The 26,462-nt window shown below is 39.2% G+C and overlaps 2 protein-coding genes across 2 annotated transcripts; one reads left to right on the top strand and one right to left on the bottom strand.

The window, feature by feature from the left end:
* Positions 1-14,012: 14,012 nt before the first annotated feature.
* On the bottom strand, positions 14,013-15,475 carry LOC146705584 (heat shock protein 30-like). Its single transcript, XM_085463311.1, has one exon. It carries the CDS (start codon positions 15,364-15,366, stop codon positions 14,728-14,730), a length of 639 nt encoding a protein of 212 aa, XP_085319437.1. The 5' UTR covers positions 15,367-15,475; the 3' UTR covers positions 14,013-14,727.
* Positions 15,476-17,154: 1,679 nt separating this feature from the next.
* On the top strand, positions 17,155-23,413 carry stbd1 (starch binding domain 1). Its single transcript, XM_085463310.1, has 4 exons — positions 17,155-17,322; positions 17,413-17,713; positions 18,686-18,963; positions 20,291-23,413. The coding sequence occupies exons 2-4, from the start codon at positions 17,419-17,421 to the stop codon at positions 22,223-22,225; spliced, it is 2,508 nt and encodes an 835-aa protein (XP_085319436.1). The 5' UTR covers positions 17,155-17,322; positions 17,413-17,418; the 3' UTR covers positions 22,226-23,413.
* The last annotated feature ends 3,049 nt before the right edge of the window (positions 23,414-26,462 follow it).

Below are 26,462 nucleotides of genomic sequence, written 5' to 3'. Positions count from 1 at the left end.
TCACAGTTTCATATGCATCACACACGCACACACATACACACACACAGGCATTGTCTGTGTAAATTTCTTGTTGCAGTCACTCTGTTAATGTCATTAACATGGCTGTTTTTGTCAACTGAGCTGTATACTGCACTGGTTTATGGTGGGATTTTGGACTTTACTACAGTGGTTATGGAAGAAAGTTTGTCAGCACAATTCATTTGAGACTGATAAAACACAGGAGCAAATTCTCAAAAATCTTATAAATCTGTTATGTGCCTTTTTGGTGAAATACCACAAAGTTATTATTCTTTTCTTAATTGTCTTAATTAGGGTTTATTTTAAAATCTATTGGTTAATTGCGCCTTAATTGCGTATCATAAGATGTGTATTAAAGGTGAGAGGACCCAAATGCAGCATGTGTGAGACAATGGCAATTTTATTTATATACCACATTTCTTTACATGTAAATTCAATGTGCTTAACATGAGATACAAACATAAAAACCTATGTAGGTGTACAATGCCTTAAGGCAATTGAAGTAACAAAATAGACAAAAACTACAACATACACACACACACACGCACAAACACAGTTATTAAATGCAACTCTGTGAAAATTAAAAAATAAGTTTTGAGTCTGTTGTTTCAATTAACCTCAGGTCACCAGGCAGCTTGTTCCAAAGAACAGGATCACAGTAACTAAAAGCATCATCAGCTCACTTAGATCAAATTCTGGGAATAGTTGGAAGGTCTGCACCTGATGACCTGAGAGGCCTAATCAGGTTATAGACACTGAACAACTCAGACATGCACTGGGGGTCCAAAGCTTTATGAACTAACAGAAGGATTTTAAAAGTAATTGAGAACTAGGAGCCAATAAAATGACTCCAGTACTGGGATAATATGTTTCAGTTTCCGTGTATGTTGGTTAAAGTTGTCCTGACTTGCTCACTGTGTTTCAGAGAAAGGGATGATAAATGTGAACAAATATTTCAGTCTCGTCTCTGTTCATTTCTGAGAAGTTTCAAGAGATCCAGCAGTTAATGTAATCAATGCAGCTCACTAGTTTATAAATAGGGGTTAGGTCATTGGAGGAAAATAATAGACACAGCTGTGGATCATCTGGATGGTAGGATTTATTGTGATGTAAAACATCCAAAGGTTAAACAGCTGGGGGGGGGGCTAGGAATCTACAAAACCTTGAGTGAAACTTAAATAGAAGAAGAATAAATGCTAGGGTGTGTAAATAATCTCAAAATCTCTAAAAATAATCAAGAAAAACACAGAACAAGGAACCACAAGCAAACGAAATAGAAACCAGGGGTCCGTTCTTCGTACCTCGCTAAGTAAGTTAGCTGGATTTGATTGTTGACGATTTCGCGTGATCTTGGATCGTTCGGTTCCCCGAAGCTCATCCGGGACTTGCTGTCATAGCAACAGATCCGTAAGCGTAAACCTGCTCGGGAGCAGGCTTACTTTATGTAAACAGGATTAGATCGCGGCCACTCAGGTATGTCCGCTCCATTTATACGAAAACAACAGCGATATTTTTCCACTGTTTTTCCATAAATAAATATTATCAATGTAACTAAAGATAATGCAGTATTTGATCCTTTTATTGATTCCATACAGATACATACAGGTCATTTCCTAAAAAAAGGGAAATGTACTATTAATCATTCTATTTCATGTATTTGATTATTTCAGATGTAATTCATATTTTAGAGTAGTAATAGTAAATTACTTCATGTAAGCAAGATGAGAGACCACGGCTATAAAAGCGAAGGTGGATTTGGGAAGTCTGTCGCAGACATGTCCTGTCCGTATATGCGAGCAACCCATTGCCGAAGGTGCAAGATTGATAAGGAGAGTTTTCAGAATTCAGCGTATATTGCGGGATAGACAGGATCCTTTAGCTCAGCACGACAGTGTGCTCATAGAGAGATATCGATTTTCCCGTGAGGGTATTATTTACTTAACCAACTTGTTGACGAGGGGGTGCAGGACCACCACCTGTCTTTTTTTGCTCTGCCCTTTTCTTGGTTGCTGTTATGAACAAACAAACAAACAGATTATTTCAGGGTCTCTTTTCAAGAGACTAAAAGCAATATAAGTGATAAATATTACCATTCTGTAGAATATTCTTATATTTCACTTTTACTTGTTCCCATGTTCTAGTGGGACCTGTCGTGGCTCTAATGTGAAAGAGGATATAATGTAATATAATATACTAAATTTACCCTACCGCCTACTGGTGTTGGCCAGAGGGGCCGATGGCGCGATATGGCAGCCTCGCATCTGTCCGTCTGCCCCAGGGCAGCTGTGGCTACAACCGTAGCTGCCTCCACCAGTGTGTGAATGTGAGAGTGAATGAATAGTGGCATTGTAAAGCGCTTTGGGTGCCTTGAAAAGCGCTATATAAATCCACTCCATTATTATTATTATTATTATTAAATTACTTACGAGTTTAATTTGTCAGCAACTTTCTGCCAGCCCTCTCTCCTTGCTTTTGCAGCCTTTGCAGTGTTCCCTTGCGTTTTAATTAAACTCTGAAACTCCTGAAATCCCTCAATCAAGAGTTCTTGCTCTGCTGCCGAAAAATACCGAGCGCGCTCCTTCGACATTTTCGCCGACCAATCAAAGGGTTGTCGATCAATGTTTCTACTATCGATGCGTAGCCCCTGTTAAGCCACCCAGTGATCTCACATTACTTCATCCAGCTGTACTAATCGTCAACAACAGGTGTGTTCGAAGAACCGGAATAGCGAGCTCAAAGTTAGCGCGATGATTTGATCTTGGATGTGTCATTTGATCTTGGATGTAGTAAGCGAGGTACGAAGAACGGACCCCTGCTGTAGGCAAGAATTAAAAAAAAAAAACAACAACAACAACAACTAAACAAAACATATAAAAATCTCCAAAAACCACTCGAATCCCAGGGACAGGGGATTGTTTTAACAAGCTTGATGGTACTAGCCACCCACAATCTGTCAAGGCTTTCCACACCTGGAGAAAATGATGTTGAGAGTTATTAGACTAGGATACAAGATGAGGTGAGGCCAACAAAAAAGCATTAAAATAATCAAGAATTGATGAGAACACAAATTAATATAGCTATCAAAGTGGGTTGTCAGAAAAGCATGAAGGAGGATCTATGTGGGGGTTTACTAATAAATACAAAATCAGAAGCTCACAGACAATATAAATGCTGGCAGGTTGACTAGTTGGCTGGCAAAGAAAATGAAGGCAGCAGAGATTTAAAAAAAATTGGCAAGAGTTCAGAGCAAGAACAGAAAAAGTATGGCTGGAATTCTAAATTCTCAGCCGGAGTGGATCTGGAGTGCTCTTGTAATGTTAGTGAGGGAAAAGGTGAGTTGACTGGGTGACTGGAAGAAATGAGGCAGGTGAGTGTATCACCTGGGAGAATCTGGTGGGTTCAAAAGGTGATGCAAGGGAAACAAAAAAAGAGTCAGGAGTTAGCAAACTCCAGTTGCTAATGGTTCAGACAGGCACAGAACAACAGCTGTGTGTTACAGTTCCCCTTTCATTTTGATGGGTACAATTTTAAAGAGCCCCATGACGTAAGGGAAAACACACTGACCACTTCACATGCACAACAGACCCATACCACACATATGCCATCAGTGATGATGATGGGTGCAACGTTAGACATGTCAAACTGGAGGCCCAGGAATCTAGTGACAATGCCTAAAACACCGTAAGCAGTGTTACAAAAGTAACTGGACTGAAATGTTTTGACTATGTTCTAAGCCAAGAAGGTGAACTCAGTCAAATAGGTATGCTGTCTCCGAGACAGAGTTGGAAAACAACTCTAGTGAAAACTAATGCAGACACACACAACTGCGTTTTAGTATATAATGATAGTACTGGATAACTGTGCACATTAACCCTTTAAAACCAGTCAGTTTTAAACCCCTGTAGAACTGCAACCACGTAAGCTAGCGCAATAATTTTTTTGCATATGAAACCGGAGGAGTTGTACTTACATCTTATTCCATTAGTTTGCCCTAGGTCACGGTTTCCTTCCACATATAGCTTTGCAAAAATTGCATAAAAAGCACTTGAAGCAACAAAAACATAATATTCCAGAAACACGCTTTGTCGATCTGATCAGCTGTTCGTAACACTTCATAAGTTGTCAGCACGAACTATCGCATGTCCGCCATTACCTGCCCAAAACCGTAAGTGACGTCATTTTCGCGGAAAATGTAGTTTTTTACCTTTGGGGCCTTATAAGCCTATACTGCTGTTTTTAAAAGTCATGTTTGTGTTTATGCTTTTCTGAATAGTTTCTGGGATGCTTAGAACTCAAATTGCACTGCTGGAAATAGTTTATTTTGATGCACATGCTGTTTTTTGTTGTTTGTTTGTTTTTGTTTTTTGCAAATTTGCATTATTATATTTATTTTCATTTTTCCTGAAGGATATAAAAAATGGTGTATCTCAAAAATAAAACTATGAAGACACTTAAAATAAGTTTCCTGCTGTTGGAAACTATTTTGTGCAACTTTTTTGTATTTACAGTTTTGAGAGATAAACCTCTTAAATTTCTCTAACTAAAAATATGTGTAAAAAAAAAACAAAAACGATTTTCAATTTTTTTGTAGTTTATTGCACTTCTTTGCAATTTTTGTAGTTATTATGCACTTAATGCATACATTTTATTAAAGTTTGGGCTATAATGGTTGTATTGATGTCTAGCAACTTGAAATGCTCCCAAAAATGGCACTACAGCATGTAAAAATATAAAGATAAGCTCTGGTGGACTTGGTTCTATGGTAGGTCTTAAAGGGTCAAATAAAGGGAGCTGGGACTTGGCCCTGGTTGCTTTTTCCAGCAATGTAAAACTTTAAACTAGGTCAGCTTTCAACAGACTTAGCTGAAGAAACTGTATATAGAAAATGGATGTAGCCAAAATGGCTTCAGCTATTTTAAAGACTTCTGTGTGTGAAGTTTAGCATGTTGCTTTTCACCATCTTGCTTTTGTAGGGAGGCAATACAGTGCAAAGTTATCAGAAAAAAACTGGCTAACGTTTATAGCAACATGCATACTACTACTGCTACTACTAATAGTGGTTCTGTAGTGCACAACATAGTGGTCGTGGTTAGCATTGTTGCCTCACAGCGAGAAGGTCTTGGGTTGAAATCAGCTGGCTGGGGCCCTAATGTGTAGAATTTATTATGTTCTCCCCTGTTTCCTCCTCACACTCTGCAGTCCAAAGAGGCATGGGTTAACTGGTGATTCTAAATTGTTTGTGAGTGGGAATGGTTGTCTGTCTCTGTGTCAACTCTGTCCAGGGCATACACCGCCTCTTGCTAAGATAGGCTCCTACAACCATTAATTGGATAAGTGGAAGAAAATGAATGGATGGATAATAATGTGTTACAGCTTAATATTGAGAGGATGTTTCTGTCAAATAATTATTGTAATCTCAGTTGTGGAAAAATGTCAGAACAACAAATGTGGCCAAGAGGTTAAATCCTCCACAGTTGTCAGGCACTATAAATACATGATAATCCACCATGTTGAGATTGTTGAGATATTTTCATACTCAGTGAAAGTGTTGAGGCCAAGTATTATCATGGTTAAAAAGATTTCTACTAGCCCAAAGCTTTCTGCTGGTTCTGCTGTCAATTCACTCTTTGTTTTTTCTCCTTTTGCCCCAAAGCAAAAGCACTTCTACTACTGGAAATGTACTCACAGAAGAAAAGATTTTTCTTGGAAAAGATATTTGCTCTGAAGAACAACTCATGTAAAAAGATTTTATGACCTCGTCATAGCTTTCAAATCCATAGTTGATCCCTCAGCTGCAAGGTTAAATAAAATGTTTGGCTTCAAATGCCCCCTAGACAGCTGTTTGTGGCTATGCTTTATTGATATCCCGTTTCAACCTCTGATCTGATCAATTTCAAATTTAACCTTAATTAATGTCTTTGAATGGCACTTGAACTCCAGTGCAATAATTCCACATTTCATTGCCTGTGCTGTGCAGTTCTCTTTTGCTAACTTGCCAAGCAGCAAAAATGTCTCTTTCTTCCTGTTTTCAAAATCCCAGGTCATTTATTTGAGCTTGATGGATAACTGTTCAGACCACATTTATGCAAGAAAAGGATAAAAATGATTAGTTTCATTTTGATGTCTGTGGGTGGCGTGGTTAAGTCATTCCTCCCTTACTCACTCTGGCTTGAGCTTTCCATTTTGCCTCACTGGCACGAATTCAGCTTACAGTCCATGACCTCTATGTCTGTTTCTTTTCCTGCTCCCTGTTTTTTTTTCTCAGTTTCTTTCCATATCTCTGTATTTGCTGTCTCTCTGCATACAGTACAGTTCCCACACTTCTTTGTCCTTCTGTTCATCAGTTTCATTTATTTCCACTGATTTCATTTAATTTGTCTTAATTACATATTGGCTTATCATGCTCTGTGTATTCCCTGCTATATTTCATCTTAACTTATGACAGCTTTATTGTTTCACTTTCCTTCTGTTTTTCAATGTACTTCTCATATTTCTTCTCTACTGTTTTCATATTTTCTCTGTTTCTGCTGCCCGCCTCTCCTCGTGCTTGACCTCAGCAATCCATCTCGCCTTTTATTTTCTTGATGTCTCACTGTTACTAAAACACACGCTTACAGACACACAGGGGAAAGTAAAGAATGTGAACTCTGAAACGCTGCCATAGCATGCATTTCCCATCTGAGAACTGGCTCTCTACATTTTAGTTATTACACAGATATGACTTTCAAAATTAATTTCTGCTCTCAGCTGTGACATATCACATCACAGAAGCTTCAAAAGTGTTCCAATTGTGGTTAATACAATTAATATTTGTGTGGTGAATTTCCTGGGTGAGTAACACTAGTTCACTCTCACTTCCACCTCATCTGAAAACAACATACACTGTGTGTGTTTGTGCTCTGTATGTGTGTGTGCATGTGTTCAGAGTGTACAGACTACGATTGTTCTCCCTGGGTGTTAGCTTTCGGTGCAGGAAGTGCACATTCGGGTCAGAAGGGGGGATCTAGGCACGCTTAGTCTGCCCACATCTGTTCAAATACCAGAGACTCTTGACACACAGGAAACGTGTGCAACTTTGTGCACGTGTGCGTGCGTGCGTGCGCGCGTGCGTGCGTGCGTGCGTGCGTGCGTGTGCCTGCGCAGAGCCAAGGACTTGCTGTAGAAGACTCTCTTTGTGAGCCTAATTTATAAAAATATTTGACAATTCCCTGCATAACAAGTTCCCATAATAAGTAACTGAGGGAAATTTATCACGTACCTGAGTATAAAAAAAGCACAGACACAAAAAACAAGCATTGAATAATATGTTCCAGGTCACTAATAGTTTTTTAAAGTCTTTCCAAAAGTAGTAGTTATGGAAAAGAGAAAAATAAAAACAAGGAAGAAAAAAGATTCATAACCAACCATAATAAACCATAAAACAAATACAGGGAGTATCACAGAGTTTACATTTTATTCACCTACCTACATGTATTGTAACTTGTCTGTACATGTTTTTAAATGTACATCAGTTACTGAATTTTTGAGATGCAGTTATAATTTTCCTGTTTGGTATTATTTCCGATTCTTATTTAAGTATTTAAAATATGAAAAAAAAACAAAAACCTGTTGAACGGTTTTTCCAGTATAATGTGTCACTCCTTTAAATATAGATTAACAAAATTAAAGACCTTTAGTCAGACTGGATTGCTGGGTGCTTGACTCTATACACCTGCAGCCATGGGATTGAAAGCACCTGGAATCAAAGATGATTCGTAGATGATGGTGAGGTTCAATATTTTTGTCTATATTGTGTATTTAACAATTTGCACAATCACAAAAAAGTCAGTAATATACAGTGCTTTCACCACAACTTCTCCAGTCCAGAGCATTTAAATAATAGTATTTTCTGGGATCAAATACAACCCCAGCTTCAAGAAATCTCATACACTGTGTAAATCATAAATAAAAACAGAATGCGATGATTTGCAAATCTCACAAATATTAATTTTATTCACAACAAACCACAGAAAACATATCAAATGTTTGAAATGAGAAAATTAAACTTTTTATGATTATATCAGCTCATTTTGAATGGGATGTTAGAGTAACCCCTATAGACATATTTACTAGTATTTTTTCACGTTATATTCCAACACCCCTTGAACACACCTTAATTCGTCATAGTCCCGTGACTGCAACATAAGCACAGCTGCTGAGTAAGCAAACAAGGCAGAGCAAGTCAAAAAAAAAAAAAGAAAGAAAATCTAAAGCCGGTCGGAGTAGTTGAACTGTGTGTGAAATGGAGTGTTATATTTTTAATTTTACTGCCTATTTGATTAAGCACTTTCACAAATGCACCGAAATAGATGCACTTTTCTTTTAGTTGTACATGTTAATCAGTGCCTTTTATGCACTTTGTCATTTCAGTTATGGGTTATTCATATTAATAAGTTGCTTGAAATTAATTAAGTTCCAAACATTTCATAATTTGATTACACATGCCTTAAAAGGGGGTATATAAATATATTTGATCATAATTCTGTAAAGCAATACAATTTTTAAAACAACATTGTAGATGATTTTGAATGACATCTCATTTTATTTAGACACAACTGCAGGAACTATTTTGTTCATTGTTCTGTACTGTATGTGCAGACTGGGTTTTTTGTGATTCTGGAGCCTGTCCCGAAGTTGGTTCCGGATACTGATGGCGAGCCAGACCCTGTGAAAACTCTGGATGCAGGAGTAGATCTACAAACTGAACCACTTCAACTAGCAGGATTTCAGATAACCAAGAACAAAACCACTTACTTCCAAAATCAATGTAGGACGCCTGTGCTCTTTAGACCCTCACGTGGCAGTGCATTTGAAACAGTTATGATTCTGTCATGAAAATAACTGCACAGGCTCACAGACTGCATACAATCCTTCTGTTGTTGAAATTCTTTTTGGAAAACATGGAAGCAACTGAACCATCTACCTTGTTATCAACCCTCAGTTCAAAAGCCTGCAACTTGAATTTGCATCAGTGCCTATGGAATTACCAGCTTGCACATCTCTCCAGATGATGTCTAGTGAAGGCTTTTGATATTTCAGAAAGACAATATAGTTAACAACATGGTTTCATGGTAGGATAGGCCAGGTGCAGACCTTTCACCAACTGTAAACATTTGGTGCATCATGGAAAGAAAAATATGACAAAATGGAGCCAGGACTGTTGAGCAGCTAGAATCATCCAGCTAGAATTCTTGCCAGACAAGAATGGGGCAACATTCCTCTCCCAAAAGTCCAGCAACAGTTCCCAGACATTTAAAGGCAGTTGTTAAAAGAAGAGGGGATTCTACTTTAAACAGTGGGAAAAAATTTTCAACATGTTTTCAATGTTATGTTTTGTGTTGCGAATGTAATACATGTTTGTAAGATCAGTAAATGTTTCTTTTCCAAGGAAATTCTCTTTAATTTAAGAAATTTGTATTTCAATCAGTTTCACTGACCATCTGTCACTTGTGATTTTTGTTCTTTCTGCATTTAGTCTTTTGCTCTTCTTTCCATGTTATGGGTTGTATAACCCTATTAAAAGGTTCCATAAGCTTTTCATTGTATTTTTTAATCCATCAATATATATTTATAATATATGAAAGATGATGAATATTCTCCATGCCTCTCTCGACATATCACATGTCAACATTAAAGTTCAGATACCTATGTGAGCTCAAGCATGGCCCTGGATGGATGGAATGATGAAAGATACCTATTATTTCAAAAACATGTATGTACCGGCTCACTCCTGATGGCCGATTGCCGGGGCCTGGCACCTGTGGCCTGGCTGGGCTCCTTCCGGGGGGTAGGATGCCCTCAGGCCTCTGGCCTCTGGGCCTGAAGCTCGGTCCTCTCTGGCACAGCTGGCTGCCGGCAGAGCCCGCGGGCACGCCACTGCAACCCCCTCTGGCCTCTGCTCCATAGCTGCTGGGTGACCTCTCGTTTGGGGCTCTACTCAGCTCTTCCCAGGAAGGTGGCACGGTTCCCCCCCCCTTTGGTGGTCCTCCTCGGGTCCTCGTACTCTGGGGCCTCTGGATATCTGGGGCGTGGATCTCCTCCATACCTGCTTCATACCCTGGTGGACGGGGCTGTGGCCCCCCCCACACTCCCTAGCAGATCGTTACATGGAGAAACCTTTGGAATACAAGCATGCTGATCCACACAGGTGTGCACACAGGTGTACACACGGGTGTTCACAGACGCGGACTACAGCTTTCTTGGCTGCTGCCTCAAAGCACACTGTGCGCTGTCTATCTTGCGTGCTGCACAATAGCGTTTAATATTTAGTATCTACTGATATCTACTGCTAGCTAGTTTATTGTGATGGTGCCGTTTTTTATTATGTTGCTTTTTTTGTTGTTTGCTTTCTCTTCTGTTTTTTTTCTTCTCCATACAGGTGATCCAGGTGTTTTGTTTGTTTTTCTTTCTTTCTTCCCCCCCTTCTCACCGTCTCTTCTCCCCTTTGGTTTTCTTTCTCTCCCTCTCTTTCTTTCATTCTTTCTCCCTGTCCTATCCCCCAGTCATGTCTGTCCCGTTTGTAGCAACTGAAAATAAAATAAATTCATAATTACTGTATAATAAAGGTCAATCAAATGGACCAATGTGGCAAGGCCATGATGATCCACTTGGTAAAATAAATCCGCTTGGCATCTTTCTTGGCCTTAAGACAACAATTCTGATGGCTAAAGATCCAAACGGGACACAAAAAAAGAAAAGAAAAAAAAAAAAAGAACAAAATACTGCTATAAGGAAATGAAAAATAACTGCATTGCAGTGCTAAACAGATTTATACTGAGAGCAAATATTGTTTACATATACAGTTAATATTATTCAAATATGCCATTGTAAAAATTTTTACAATACAGTTAATCCAAATTCTGCAAAAAGAATGTAAAAAATAAAATTTTTGTGCAGGACTGTTCAGCCAAATCTGCAGCAAAGATGCCTTTTTGAAATATACTGTAGTTGTATATTGCTTGTCAAGCACAAAATAATTGACACCAGAGTCTGCAAAATACAACCTTTAATAACTTTATAATTGTCATTTTTAATGAGGTGCCATGTTGTGCTGAAGCTTTGTAACATGTTTCCGCCATGGTGTCTGCATCATTTTTTGCATACACCAAATAGATTCGCAGGCTTTTGTAATAGCAATAAAAGCTGTCTGCTTTAAACACACCCAGTCAATTAGGAGTCAGTTAAAATGTCGACAACAGGAGGGAAGGGAGTGGAAGCATTACAAGCGAAAAAACATGGATGCACTGAATGTGAGGAAGGAGGGCAGGGATGATATAGGAGGGTGTTGGAATTGGATGGGAACAAAAGGGGGGGGGGACAGGAGTGATGAAGAATCGGTAAAGGTTCTAATGTGCAGCCAAAACTAGCATAATGGCTATACCAAGAGGAGAGGAAAGGAGGAGATCAGATAAATGTGTAGTAAATGTTGAAGACAAGTCAAGAAAGGAGGACATAACAGGAGATGAGATAAAAGAAACTTTTAAGAAGGGAGGGATAGTGGAATGATTATGGGAATAGACCTTTGATATTTAAAGATCTCTTAAATAAATAATCTGTCAACACTAGCCTGAAAAACAAAGGGCAGCGCCACAAATAGAATATAACGCACAAGCTGAGTAAGTGCCCAAAATATGATACTGTGGTCCTCCACCCCTGTTTCGCCACGTTTACGGGGACTCCATTTAATCTTGGGAAAGAAAAGCCCTGACAGTCTAACTGGAGCGGGGGGAGAGACCAAATACCCAAGGTAATAGGTGACATTAACTTGTGAACAATACAAGGGAAAAGCACTAAAATTGCTTCATTGTTTTGGGTTAGTGCTTTAGCTAACATTAGAATTATTTCAAGGATGATGGGGGAGACAACCAGTGGGGGTTGGATGATGTGAAATTCAAGCATCTTTTTACAAGATAAAGTAAGATAATTCTGCTCATCATTAACATTATCACAAAAGAAGATTTCTTATTCACAAGAATAAGAACAAAACATTTGCGTATTACAATTCATACTCTGGATCTACACTCAACAAAAATATAAACGCAACACCTTTGTTACTGCTCCCATTCCCCATGGGATGGATGTAGAGACCTAAAATTCATTCCAGATACACAATATAACCATCCCTCCCAAACAGTGGTCACAAATCAGTCCAAATGTGTGGTAGTGGGCACATCTGCCATATTGAGATAATCCATCCCACCTCACAGGTGTGCCACATCAGGATGCTGATCTGACATCATGAGTAGTGCACAGGTGTACCTCAGACTGCCCACAACAAAAGGCCACCTTGGAATGTGCAGTTTTGTCTCACAGCAAAATGCCACAGATGCCACAAGCAATGAGGACGCGTGCAATTGGCATGCTGACAGCAGGAATGTCAACCAGATCTGTCGCCCGTGCATTGAATGTTCATTTCTCAACCATAAGCCGTCTCCACAGGCGTTTCAGAGAATATGGCAGCACATCCAACCGGCCTCACAACCGCAGACCTCGTGTAACCACACCAGCCCAGGACCTCCACATCCAGCAGGTTCACCTCCAAGATCGTCTGAGACCAACCACCCAGACAGCTGCTGGAACAATTGGTTTGCACAACCAAACAATTTCTGCACAAACTGTCAGAAACCGTCTCAGGGACACTCAACTGCATGCCCGTCGTCCTCATCGGGGTCTTGACCTGACTCCAGCTCGTCGCCGTAACAGACTTGTGTGGGCAAATGCTCACATTCGATGGCGTCTGGCACGTTGGAGAGGTGTGCGCTTCACGGATGAATCATGGTTCACATTGTTCAGGGCAGATGGCAGCTGAGAATGTCCCAGTTCTTGCATGGCCAGCATACTCACCGGACATGTCACCCATTGAGCATGTTCGGGATGTGCTTGACCGGCGCATACGACAGCGTGTACCAGTTCCCACGAATATCCAACAACCTCGCACAGCCATTGAAGTGGAGTGGACCAACATTCCACAGGCCACAATTGACAGACTCCATGCGACGATGTGTTGCACTGCATGAGGCAAATGGTGGTCACACCAGATACTGACCGGTTCTGGGTCCCCAGACCCCCAATAGCGCAAAAAACTGCACATTCCAGGGTGGCCTTTTGTTGTGGGCAGTCTGAGGTACACCTGTGCACTACTCATGATGTCAGATCAGCATCCTGATGTGGCACACCTGTGAGGTGGGATGGATTATCTCAATATAGCAGATGTGCCCACTACCACACATTTGGACTGATTTGTGACCACTGTTTGGGAGGGATGGTTATATTGTGTATCTGGAATGAATTTTAGGTCTCTACGTCCATCCCATGTGGAATGGGAGCAGTAACAAAGGTGTTGCGTTTATATTTTTGTTGAGTGTACTTTTCAAGGTGATATGCTTCTTGATAATGGAGTCTAAAAAAGTGATCTAAGTACCTGTTCTCATACTTTAACACTCATAAAAAAAGGTCCTCCCATATGGATCACCCTGTGGTCAACTCAAAGATTTGTTTTGAAAACAAACTCCTCGTTGCACAGAGTGAGACAAGCCCAGTGGACATTATTGGTCTAAATGTGACATCTAGTGGATATTTCATTTCATTTCATTAAGTGCTTTTAAATCTAAACTACGAATCCTTGAGGCCAAGTCCATAACATGTAACTGTTTCAATTAGATTGATTGTCATTTTAACTGACTTTTTTATTCTTATTTGAATTTTATTTTTTATTTTATTTGTATTCTTTCACTTATTGTTGCATGTGTGTTGTTGCTGCCTGTGTTTGAGTAATTTCTGTAACTGTGAGACATCTGCTGCTGCCTATCTTGCCCAGGTCTCCCTTGAAAAAGAGGTTTTTAATCTCAATGGGATCTTCCTGGTTAAATAAAGGTTAATAAATAAATAAATAAAAAATATCAGGGTTTTATACTACTTATATATATATAAGTAGTATATAAGTAATATGTAAGTGGTACAGGGTGGGCTTTTAATTTATTAATGATATCACCATGACAATACAAAAGTGCATGAGACAGTGAAATAAAGCATGAATAATTTTACATTGCTATAATAACATATGAACGACTAAAACTCAGTTAAAAAAGAAAAAAGTACAGACATTTTATATGTTGAACAGTTATATCCAAATCTATTTTACAATATCATCAACATTAATGTTTTCAGCTTAGTGCTGTGTGTTGCTCTGAGTTTCTGTCCTGCTGATGTTTATTTTTAAAATAAAGACGTTTATTCTAAGGCCAAAATCTCACTTTAAGAAATATGTAAAAATTTTACAGTCTTTTACTTTTCGTTGACTCTTTCTAGTTAAACATAGAATCCATCTACATACTTGTTTCTGACTGTCTGTAAACTCAGTTCTATTGAAAGTTTAGAATGCTAAACATGCGCAGCAATTGTCCAAAATGGAAACAATAGTGGTTATTTAACATTTTCCTACTTTCAGTGAAAACAGTTTTATTTTTAAAGGTTTATAATATAAAATAATTATGTGAGTAAAAATTTTATTTTATTTTTGAAGCATTATTATGAACAAAAGAGTAAACCATGGTTTACCTTGGTTACCCCATGGTAATACATTTAATAAAAGCAGTTAAAAGAGAAAGTGGATTCATATTTTGAAAAAAAATTACATTAAAATGTTTCATTTGACACTGGTATAAACAACAATCAGTCCATGTTTTCAGGTTTGTCCTGTGTGCTGCTGTGTGTCTCTGTCCTGCTGTCTTCTGCCTGTGAACACACACTCTGCTGTGCTTTGTCCTCTGAGCTCCTCTTGATAGTCAGCTCTCTCTCAGCCTCTTCAACACACGGAGCTTTGGCTGCCTGGATGTGGAGCTTCCCATCTGGAGACAGGTGGCACGTGATGGTTTGAGGGTTCAGTCCTTCAGGCAGATCAAACTCCTGTCTGAACTCCTGCAGTCTGTAAGAGTACGAGCCTTTCCCATCCTCCTGCTTCTTCTCTGTCTTGCCACTGACTCTCAGCTTCCTGCCCACTTGCCTGACAGACAGCTCCTCTGGGGAAAAGCCTCGAGTGTCCAGCATCAGAGCAAACTTGTCTCCCTCTTTCTCCAGCTGGACGGCAACTGGCTGCACAGCCATGCTGCTTTGGAAAGGATCTGTCTCCTCCAGGATCCTGTGTTGAAGTTTATCCATCAGCTCCAGACTGCTGCACAGCTCCTGTAGGTTTCTCTGCAGGAGATCCTGCTGGTAGAAGAGAGGCTTGATCTCTGGCCACAGACTGCGTACAGGCCAGTAGAAGTCCATGAATGGACTGAGTGCAGACTGGACTCCATGAGAGCACAGCATCTTCAGTGGGTTTAGTGTTGAGTCCTCTTCTTGTGAGATGAAACACTGTTCAGGTGTCTGTTGTCTTCTTGGTGTTGCTTGTCTTGCTTTCTGTCTCAGCAGTGAGACTGTCCCAGTTTATATATACTAAGTGGAGGAGTTCCAGAGTCTTCGGGAACTTTCCTGCATTTGCCACAGATCTCCACATGATGGAGCTGTTTCCCAGGAGTGCTTACTTTACTCAGTCTTTCCTGTTCCATCAGGAAGTTTGCTACTAGAATTAATTTCCTGACAGTGCAGAAGTGGTTTGGGATGAACTTCCAATTGCTCCTGGGTGGTTGGGGCTCGGTGTACCAGAGTATAAAAAATAAAATAAATAAATAAAAAATAAATAAAAAATAAACATCATCTTTGAAACCACTTATTTTGTTTGTAAAACAAGTTCTCATACAGGTAGACTGGATTATATCATAGCTCATTACATTTCTCACAGTTTAATAACAGACAAACAGTCTCAGCAGGTTAAGCTCATGAACGGTTTTACCAGTGAAAGTAATTATTAGCTGTAGTGTGAATGATAATTTTGAACAATATTTGAAGTACAAATAAACTGACATTAAACATGATTAAATGCATCTTTGAATCATTGTTATTTTATGCTTGAATGTTTGCACAAATTTCTTCAAATGAATGAATGAAAGTGAATTTAAAATAAAAAGACTTATTGAACTTCTATAAATAACAATGTCCTTTGTATGTTTGTATGTTTAATTTTTCATGTCTTTGTGGATTGCATACTGAGCTGATGTCTCTGTGTTTACAGTTACTCATATTTTAAAATTAAGGCTCCTATTTTGAAAACAGTTGATGTATGCTGAAAAGAAAACTCGACCAGAAACACATTTAAGTGAATCATTCATTATTGGTTTGAATTTCATTTTTTTTATACTTTACATTCATTCTCAATTACTGCAAATCAAATGAAAGATCAATTTAATGAAATCTTTCTTTCATTTTGACTTGAAAATAAAATGTTATAACAATTTGGATTGAATATATGCTTAAGCACAAGTTAAAAACGGTTTGGCAAAAGTGGATAAAAATGTAAGAAATTAGTATTTCTTGGATTCATATTTCACATATTTCACAAAATATGAATCCATAGGCGACGGCAGAAAAAATATCCAGGTTTCCTGTAGTTTCAGGTCATTTCTCCATTTCTCCACTAGGTGTAGCTGCTACTCTAGTTTTTTTAAATATAATAACGTTGTTTTTTTTTGTTTTTAAATAGACCACCATATTTATATAATTTTGTACGTTATATATATATATATATATATATATATATATATATATATATATATATATATATATATATATATATATATATATATATATATATATATATATATATATATATAGTCACCTTATCGGTTATTTGATGTACCAGTTCGTGGTTTTATTACCATTAGGTAACAACTATAACGTTACACAGAACACGGCTATTTTTGGTCACTGGTGATGTCGTGTAACAACATCAATAACGTTGGCCTGCACGTTTCACCGGTCTCATTTTATATAGCTCATGGACCCTCGTTCAGATATGGAAGACATGAAGGAAAGCTCAATTAATTATATCAATTTCTGTCATAAGTCTTAAAAAAAGACGCACTGACCTCCGAAATGTACACGTCTCATGAAGGAGAAATATTATTAAATACAGACCCAGGCTTTCTACATAGTCTCATCAAATAATATTGAGTCCCCGCCAGTGGTACTAAATCCTATCAGCCCACCCCGTCATGTCCGTTTTCAAGTGTGCTGAGATGAACGTGTGCAGTGGTTCGTCAGCGTTTTATCAATGAATTCTGCGCTCCCGTGATCCAATCAGCCAATGAACAGCTCGCACCTGCAGCCGTTCACAGCTTGGTAGCTTCAAGAGGTCACTACACTTTGAAACGTGGAAGGGGGAGCGTGGTGAGTTTTTAAACAGCGACAGCATTCAGCAGGGCCTTTAAACCGATATTAGAGCAGAACGGCTCATTCTTCTTCTCCTTTTAATTACAGATTGTAATGCCGGTGAAAAATAGCAACACCGTGGGTTTGGAGAGACGCGTGGATCTGGCCTCGCTTTTCTGTATGATCGGGCGGCACGGCCCAGCCGTGGCTCTGGCCGTGATAGCCATGGTGTCCATGGTGGCAGGTTTCATCATCTACCGAACAGTGAGGGGGAAGCGGAGAAAGGCCACAGCCGGAGCCACAAGCACCGACAGTGACAGCAGGGACGCCGGAGCGGAGACGCTTATACCGCCGGATCAGGAGCCGGAGCCGAGCCCGGAGGTTTTGCGCATCACGGCGGACTCAACAGGTACAGATTCGGATGAAACGTTAAAACCTGCGAGCTGCTGCAGTTTACTAGTGCGGGAATTTACGTATAACTTAATCTATATTATTATTTCGTAGCTTTGGTGGTAGATTCAGCTTAAGCTGCGTGCGCACAGACGTCAAAACCGAGCGTACTCCCCTTTCTTTCTGAAATACAACACTTTAAGCAGCCCATAATGGACTACAGCTCACAGTATACTGGTGTCTAGCCTTGTCACAGTCACGGCAAAAGATTAGCTCTAAAATATCAGGCAGATGTCCAAAAACAGACTTTTTATTTTTTATTATTATTATTATTATTATTATTATTATTATTGCAAAATTGAAAAAGGCTCCTCAAACATTGTTGCATTAGTAGCTTAAAGTAAGATGACAACCTTGGAGGTCTCGCCTGTTATATGAATTGTTCCTGCAGGAACAATGCAAAGTGTCTTTAATTACTTTCAGTGTTTGTTTGAAGCACCATGATATCTCAAAATGAATGGGCACAAGAAATGTAGCTAGAACAAGTCTGCGTATTAACATTTGATACAAACACTCAAACTGAAATACAATTGACTGAGGCTTTGCAAGAGGTTATGGCTAAAGAACTGTGCTGATTACTTTTAAGAGTGTTTATTTCATGAAGAATGGAAAATTGATAAGTTCCAGCAATGAATGAATACATAAATAAATAATCATCTTGCCTGATTTATGTCTGATCGTTAAGAAACTTGTCAAGTACAAGCTACTCATCCTGTCAAATATTAATAGACCATTTTAATAAAATGACTGCCAGTGATTAGTAATGACTTTAATTTTTAAGAGTGCTGTAATTTGGGTCACTTCTCATCTACTCTGACTAAAATGTATGAAGTGATCTAGATTATGCAAGTCAGATTCAGTACATTTTAGAAATAAATCAAAATAAACTTAATATTCAGCGTGTTTGTGTGTCTTTCTCCTGATGTCATAGTTGTGAAAGCTGAAGGCTGTTTGGATGTGGAGGAGGATACTGCTCTTAACATCAGGCATCGACGTCTCACTGCTGAGAAAAAAACGCCGCCTCACCGTCAACCCAAAAGTGACTCTGTACAAGACAACAAGCACAGTGCTTCAGTGCAGCAGGTAGCCGATCTGCATGCAGAGGAGGAAGACAAAGGTGCTGAAATTGATGTGGAAACTGATGGCACAAATGGCACTATGGAGGAAGGTGAAAATAAGGTGATACAGAGCCACAAAGAAGAACTGAAGGTAAGCGGTTATCTTTACAAATTGCATATTTTGCCACAATTAAATTCACTTTTGGTAAATGAATGATTGTCTTGGAGTACAACTGATTGTGAAATTTTGCCATGGCACATGTATTCTATTGTTCAGTTACCCTTCTGTCTAGATCCCAACAACAGCAGGCACCATTGATTAGAAACCCAGCAGCTAATGACAATGAAAGTTGGCTACCAGTGGGTGGTGAAATAATGTTCAAGGTCTTGAACCCTTACGTTATCACCAACCCATTATTGGTTGTTTTTACTGAATGTGAGTTATTGGGGTCTGAAAACAATCAGGATTTTTTTTTTTTTTTTTTTTTTTTTAAGTGAAAGTCAAACAGATTTAAAGAAGTTAAACTCCAACTTCAGCATGAACACTAATATTGCTTCAGCTTTTCTGGATTTGTATTCATTTGTTCCCAAAGGCAAAATAACCACTGATTCAGCTTTAATGCAATTATGCCTGTTTTGCTTAGATGGCTTTACATCTAATCTATCTTTGCTCTGTATTGGTCAAAAGCTGGGAAGTGGTTAGCTTGGCTAAAGTGATGGTGTGACTTGGCAGTCATTTTGAATGTTTTGGGGTTTTGTTTTTCCCTTCGGTAAAGCCCATATCTGAATGTCTCAGCTCACCAGCATTTTCTGTGGTTGAGCATAAAGACCACATGCATAGATTCCCCAATGACGGGCAATTTTAAACAAAAACAAAACGGGGAGGGAACGCGCACACATTTTGACTTTGCCCCAAAACATTGCTTGTAAAGCATTTCAAAACATTCTGGCTTCATTATTGGATTAATCAAGAGTGCAAACATAAACAGCTTTACGGCACATGATTAGCTAATGTTTCATGCTTGGATTGTTTAGCTCTTTGGGTGGAGTCTCAGAGGTTAGTTTAGGGCAGGGGTGGGCAATTCCAGGCCCCGAGGGCCGGTGTCCTGCAGGTTTTAGATCTCACCTTGGGTCAACACACCTGAATCGCATAATTAGTTCATTACCAGGCCTCTGGAGAACTTCAGGACATGTTGAGGAGCTAATTTATCAATTTAAATCAGCTGTGTTGGTTCAAGGACACATCTAAAACCTGCAGGGACACCGGCCCTCGGGCCTGGAATTGCCCACCCCTGGTTTAGGGCAAAGACTTGCAATGGGGAAATGAGTGACTTGATAAAATCTCTGTATCTCTATGTAGTTTACATATTACATAATGCTAGTTTGGTGGTGGTCTTTAATCCTTCATATTTTTCTAACTATTGTGTGACTAAAACATTAAGACCTAAAGATTAAACGTATGTATTTTATGCATCTAGGTACTACAAGAAAAAGGCCAAGAGGATGATGTGCCTACTGAAATGGAATTGTCGAATAAGGAGGCCAGTCAAGAGGAGGAAAACCTTCTGGACATTTCAAAGAGCACAGCGGCCAACTTGGAAGAACCAATTGTTCATATTGAAGACGTACCTGTTCCTTCCATCTGTTATTTCAAAGAAGAGAATCTTCAAGGTGTCACTGATTTCTCTAATGATTATAGCAACAATCACCATTTTCCAGAAGAAGAAAAGAAAAGTGGTGGTGAGGAGGCAGAAGAGGAGTTGGTAGATGACCAACTGACTTCTCAACAAGCCGGGATCAGCTCCACAGTGTTTGTTGAAGTAACCAAGCTACAGGGCCAGTGTCATGAGGTGATGCTATCCTTTCAACAAAATGCAGATGAAGACAATGTGAGTGAGTCAACGGATATAAACTTCAACAGTCACCTGCTACAATTGGCTGAACAAAACAATGAAAGTGAGCTTGCCTGCAATCAAGACAGTGATGTAAAAGAGGAAGTACCCACTGAGGACATTGCCTCACGTGATGAAGAAAGTAATCCTTCAAGTGTAGTGCTGGACCACACCCTGCTCTGTTTGAACCATATGATCGAACCTGAAAACGCTGATAATGGTGATTCTAGCAGTGTAGCCAATGATGCAAAGGCCCAAATCTCTGGCATTGGGGAAATCTCCAGCTTGTCATCAGATCAACAGCAACTGCAAAGCAACATAAATGAAGATGACATTTCCCAAGCTCTGGGAGTCACCAGTGGGGCTGCTCCTGTCACATCTGAAGACGGTAAACTTCCTGTACTTCAGATTCCACTGCCGTCTTTTGAGCAAAGTGAGCCGACTTGGTCATCTTCTGGTCTTGGTGGTGAGAGTGGAATTTCAAGCATGACTGTCAGCCCTGATTTGCCAGACGTTATCAGTGAATATGAAATGCCAACTGAAAATGTGGCTCTCACAGTAAAAGATGATGCACAGTTCAAAGAGCACACTGAGGCTCAGAATGGCCTCCTTGATGATGAGGCTCGATCTGCCATGAATGAAGATCTAGCAAATGTGATATCCAGATCTTACCCATCATATTTTTCCCAGCAGACCCTCGGTGAGCAAATTGACTGGGCTAATGACAGTTCTTTAGCAGCCAATGAAGACATATTGGGACATGAAATTGAGGATCGCTACTATAGAGAGATGGAACAGGCTATAGAGCAGATGGCAGCCAATGTTACTAGCTTAACCGATGAGCTCGCAGTGAAAACAGACATGAAGGCTGATATCAAGGTTGTTGAAATCAATCAGAAGATGGAAAGGGCAGAGAAAGAGAAGGAGGAAGAGGACTATGAAAAGACTGAAATCAGTATCATGGAGGCAACTATGGACAATAATGAATGGATTACAGATGGAAACTACCAAGTTCTTCCCTGGATGAACCAGTCTGTCCCTCCTTTTGCCCAAAACCACACACAACTTGAGCCAGTTTCTACTGAAGCTGACCATCCAGGTGCTTCTGTCACAGATGCTACTTGTATAGATGCATCTCTGTCCTTGAATGATGTGAAACAGGCTATCCCGCTTTCCCCTGTTCATGAAAATGGCAAAAAGGTTGTGGCAGTCCAGCCCATGTCCCAGAATGTCAATGTGACTTTCCGCATCCATTATCTCACCCACTCACCACACCAGAAGGTGGCCATCACAGGGAGCCAGCAAGAGCTGGGGAACTGGAAGAAATTCATCCTGCTCGAGAGAGCCGAGGATGGGAATTGGGCCACTGTTGTCAGCCTGCCTGCAGAGAGTATCGTGGAGTGGAAGTTTGTGGTGATGGACAAGGGTGAGGTGTGCCGTTGGGAAGAATGTGGAAACCGCCTCCTGGATACAGGCTACGGAGACGACCTGCTTGTGCACAAATGGTGGGGATTATTGTAAACGATTTGTTGAAAAGGCTGCAGTTTGAGATTAGCAGGTGCACCAGGCGTTCAAACTGTGTTCACGACCAGGTAAAGTTGTGTTTATGTTTGTCAGTAAATTGATAAAACATTATGATTAAATTTGGGGCAGTTAAGTTTGGGTTCAAACTGGGCTAATTTTGGTTGAAAGCAACTGTTTCTACTTGATACAGATTGCAAATTTCCAATTTTATAGCAAAAACAATAAATGATCTTTTAGTGTTAAATTCATTAGTCTATTGAAGTGAAATGCTCTTGAACTTTTTTTTCTTATTATTTGTACAAGCAAAAACGTCAAACTTGAGCCTTGCGGTGTCTTTGTTTCCCACATGCCAGTTCCCCCGAGAATGGCTTTGACTTCTGCAGTTTTAAATCATTTAAACATCATTTTACTAATATAAGACTTGGAAGCATGAAATTTCAACCAGATTTATTCTAGTATAAACCTAGATGCAGTATACAGGTGACGGAAACTTCCAGCAACACAATTCCCTGACAGACTAGCTCTTATAAAACCTCTGATGGGACCTTCTAATAGCCAGTAATTAGGTATGCGTTTTCAGGGACTGGGAAATATTTTGATCAAAACACTGAACCATTACACAAGATGGCTTGATTCCCCTTTTACAATACCACTGATTATGCAAACTACTCCTCCTTAACAGGATGATTTAATGCAAGCGTAAATGAAGAGATTACTGTCCATATGCTGCTTGAATATGCCTGTCTATAAGGATAAATGCACATAATTAAATTTTACTAAAGCAATAAATACAGCAATAATTGTTACGTACGATCGTTGTTACATCAGGTACTCTTAATGCGTTTACCACTAAACTGTGATGGTTGTAACTTCAATGCTGCTTTTATCTCATGGGACTATTTGCATGCAAGACAGTCCCATTGTTGTTAATAAATGTGCCTTGTGAAAATGATTTTCTACTGTGTTGTAATGCATCAAACGTGTCTTTTGAATAATTTGATTAGCTACTTAAGAGAAAATTATTCACTAGTTATCTGGTTCATCATTTGGTTCTTAATCGTGTAGTGTATATAGCCTTTGTGTCTCAGATTCTATCATTGTATCCTGATATGAAATATTGTGATGATGCTACTTAATGTTGGTTATTGTGGAGATGGTTATTAAATAAACGAATCTTAAATCTCATTCCTGAATGTTTCTTAAGCATGTAAATTCAAAACTCTTTAAATGCTTTAATACACATTTAAGAAAATAGTGCCTTAAGCACTACATTTGAAGAACACTATTTTATTTATTTTAACAAAGAGCTAACATATGAGGATATGTTTTGCTGTCTGCTAATCATTTACAGCAGTTGCAACAGACCAAACCAGATGCAGTTGGTTTTTGAAGTTATTGCACCAAAAAAAACCTTTCAACTTTCAGACCACCCATTTTCCTTTTTTTTTTTTTTTTTTTTTTTTTTTTTTTGGGAACCATTGGCAAAGACTGTGACCTTGTTTTGAGTCCAGCTGGCACAGAGGTGTCTCATGCAGTGGAAAGCATCGTTAGCGGGGATATTTTCATGCCAGCTTGTCAGCTCAATTCAGCAGTGAGCTGAAGGTGACTCTGCTCTATCTGGAAAGAAATGTTTTTGATCTTCTGGTCTAGGAATTGTGGATGGTGACCAATCTGCCTATAATACAGGCCAAAATGCAGTCCTGTTAGTTACCTATTCTGTGCAGCAGAATTGATGTTTTGTGAAATAATCTAACAGTATGAAATTATATGTAAGCACTGAAATTTAAAATGCAGTACAGAAGCAATGCCCCCCCTTCAGTCATTTAATTAGATTTTAAGTGCTCATTTAATTGTCAAATCAAACTCAAAGTAAGTCATGCAGAAAAATTGCTCACAAAAGATTTAAAACAATTATTCTCATTAGCACAGAGTTTAATGTGATTGGAAAGGAAGCCATCAAAAAGCTCAAATTCCAATCTTACAATCACGAGAACTTTCTTTGCTCCATCCACTTGTACAGTTCACATTTCATAGACATTTACATTTGGATAGCTCATGTCAGTCCAAAGTGATTATTACTTAATGTTGGCTTGGGTATTGAACCTTTGCAGAGTTAACATCATGTTCATCATATTTAAGCAATACCTTCTTTGACCCACTGAAAATGAGATCAATAGGACTCTGCCCAGCTCTAAGTCACGTGATTTCTGTTGTCTTCTATTTCAAAAGGGAAACCTTTGCCTCTTTGACCCAAATTTACCAGAAGATGTATTCATACTGCACAGACTCTAGGTTTACATTGATGTAGACATGTAGTAAAAGTGGAAGGAAAAATTATCTTTAAGTTAAACCTTTTGCAAATAAATGAGATACATTTTACAACATGCACAATTTTGGAGCACACTCCCTCACTTGTGCTAACATGCCAGCTGGGGGTTGGAGTACCTTTTATTGTTAAGGCTAATCCTTTATTTAGATACAAGGCTTGCAAGTGACACCACTTAAGCCAGGGGTGTCCAACTCCAGGCCTCAAGGGCTAGTGTCCTGCAGGTTTTAGATATCACCCTGGGTTAAAACACACCTGAATCAATTAGTTTATTACCAGGCCTCTGGGAAAACTTCAAGACATGTTGAGGAGGTGATTTAGCCATTTAAATCAGCTGTGGTGGATCAAGGACACATCTAAAACCTGCAGGACACCAGCCCTTGAGGCCTGGAGTTGGACACCCTTGACTTAAGCGCTTCTTATAGATAACTCATTTCAGATCTTTCTGTCTCTACATGAGCCTCTATACTCACCTGCTGTGAGTATCAGTATTTGTCAAATAGCTAAACACTTCAGCCACCATTAAACTGTTGTTTGAGCTCCTGTAAGGCTAGTGTCTTAACACTGAGTCACCAGTCTAATCTGGAAACAATTTCAGGCTCTTAACATATTTAGACTGCCTAGACTGAACAAAGCCTTCAAATCAACAGTCTCAAATGGTTAGTCAGCTGTTATATTTATGTTCCCCTGTGAAGTATATTCATGTGCTCTGGATGGGGAATGACCTGCAGGGTTACAGTCCAACCAGTTGAACGTAGTTTTACTGAACCCCCAATCACATAAAGTGATTTCTTTAGTTCAGAATTTACTGATCCCACTTTCTTGAATACACTAGAGATGATTTCAGATGGTTTCTTTCCACGATTAAAGCATTTGAAAATCAGTGTGTTTTAAATACACAGCCTTCAGACCTGAACAGCATTGACTCTGAAATAACAGAAGTACGTAAAAAGCTGATTTAAACCACAACAATACCACAGATTTAAATCCGTGGTATTGCTCAGCAAAGCTCAGCAATTTTTAAAATATAAATGCCATAACCATATTGATTCTTGAGTATGATAGCAAAGAACACTCAGAAATTCAGATATGCTTGGTTTGTCTTAAGCGAATATGTCTTCAGACACTTAAAAGTTGTTCTTAACATAAACCAAAGCACTGTCTCCTTGGCTCTACCACATAACAATTCTTAGTTCAAGTTGGACTGCCAAGTGTGAAATTCTTTCTCTTGAATTTCAGACTGTCTCTTCTTATAGAAGCCAACCAGTAAGACGGGGGGGTTGTATGCAGGTGTCTGTTCTGTTTTTATAACTCACTGTTTTTAACAAATTCTTTGAATGTATGTATTTTCCCTTCACTCCACTTTCTTTTCTTTCCTCCATTTTAGACCATTTTAAACCAGCACTGTTGGCTATGTCTGGCTCAATAAATATTAATGGGGTAAAGGATTTACCCTGCTTCTTTTGATGCTTTACTACTGTTTTTTATTATTCTTACGTGATTATTTAAAGATATGGGATGAAGGGTCAATTTCTAAGTTATTCCAAAATGTAAGAATGACCAAGTTAATAGTCATAGTGCCATGTCATAGTTAGGGTGTGCCATACATGCAGGCTATTAATAATATAACATGCAAGAGCTTCTCCCTGCTCTGTACAGTGAGATCCTCCGATGACCTTCACTGGACTGTCAAGCATGCTGGCTGCGCTGCATGGCCACGAAAGGAGGAGCAGTCAGTGTGGGTTAAAGTGGAAAGGAAGGAAGCTACATGAGCAGAGTTTTATCAGTGTAATACAAACTGATTTCCAGTGTTAAAATACAATTTAACATGGAGACTTTCAAAAGATTTTAATTTATTCGTCATGTCTTCACTCAGTGGCTTTAATAATTATTTTATTGGCCTACATG

This window comes from Copadichromis virginalis, linkage group LG7, assembly GCF_057382275.1.
Source record: "Copadichromis virginalis isolate Kocher_CV1m ecotype Utaka linkage group LG7, C_Virginalis_male_GT1.1, whole genome shotgun sequence".
Classification (NCBI taxonomy): domain Eukaryota; kingdom Metazoa; phylum Chordata; class Actinopteri; order Cichliformes; family Cichlidae; genus Copadichromis; species Copadichromis virginalis.
This window is presented reverse-complemented; position numbering and strand designations above follow the sequence as displayed.

Coding starts and splice junctions, on each gene's coding strand:
- stbd1 (XM_085463310.1), top strand. CDS start 17,419: ATGCCGGTGAAAAATAGCAACACCGTGGGTTTGGAGAGACGCGTGGAT. Junction 17,714..18,685: donor CATCACGGCGGACTCAACAG/GTACAGATTCGG, acceptor CTGATGTCATAG/TTGTGAAAGCTGAAGGCTGT. Junction 18,964..20,290: donor GCCACAAAGAAGAACTGAAG/GTAAGCGGTTAT, acceptor TTATGCATCTAG/GTACTACAAGAAAAAGGCCA.
- LOC146705584 (XM_085463311.1), bottom strand. CDS start 15,366: ATGCTGTGCTCTCATGGAGTCCAGTCTGCACTCAGTCCATTCATGGAC.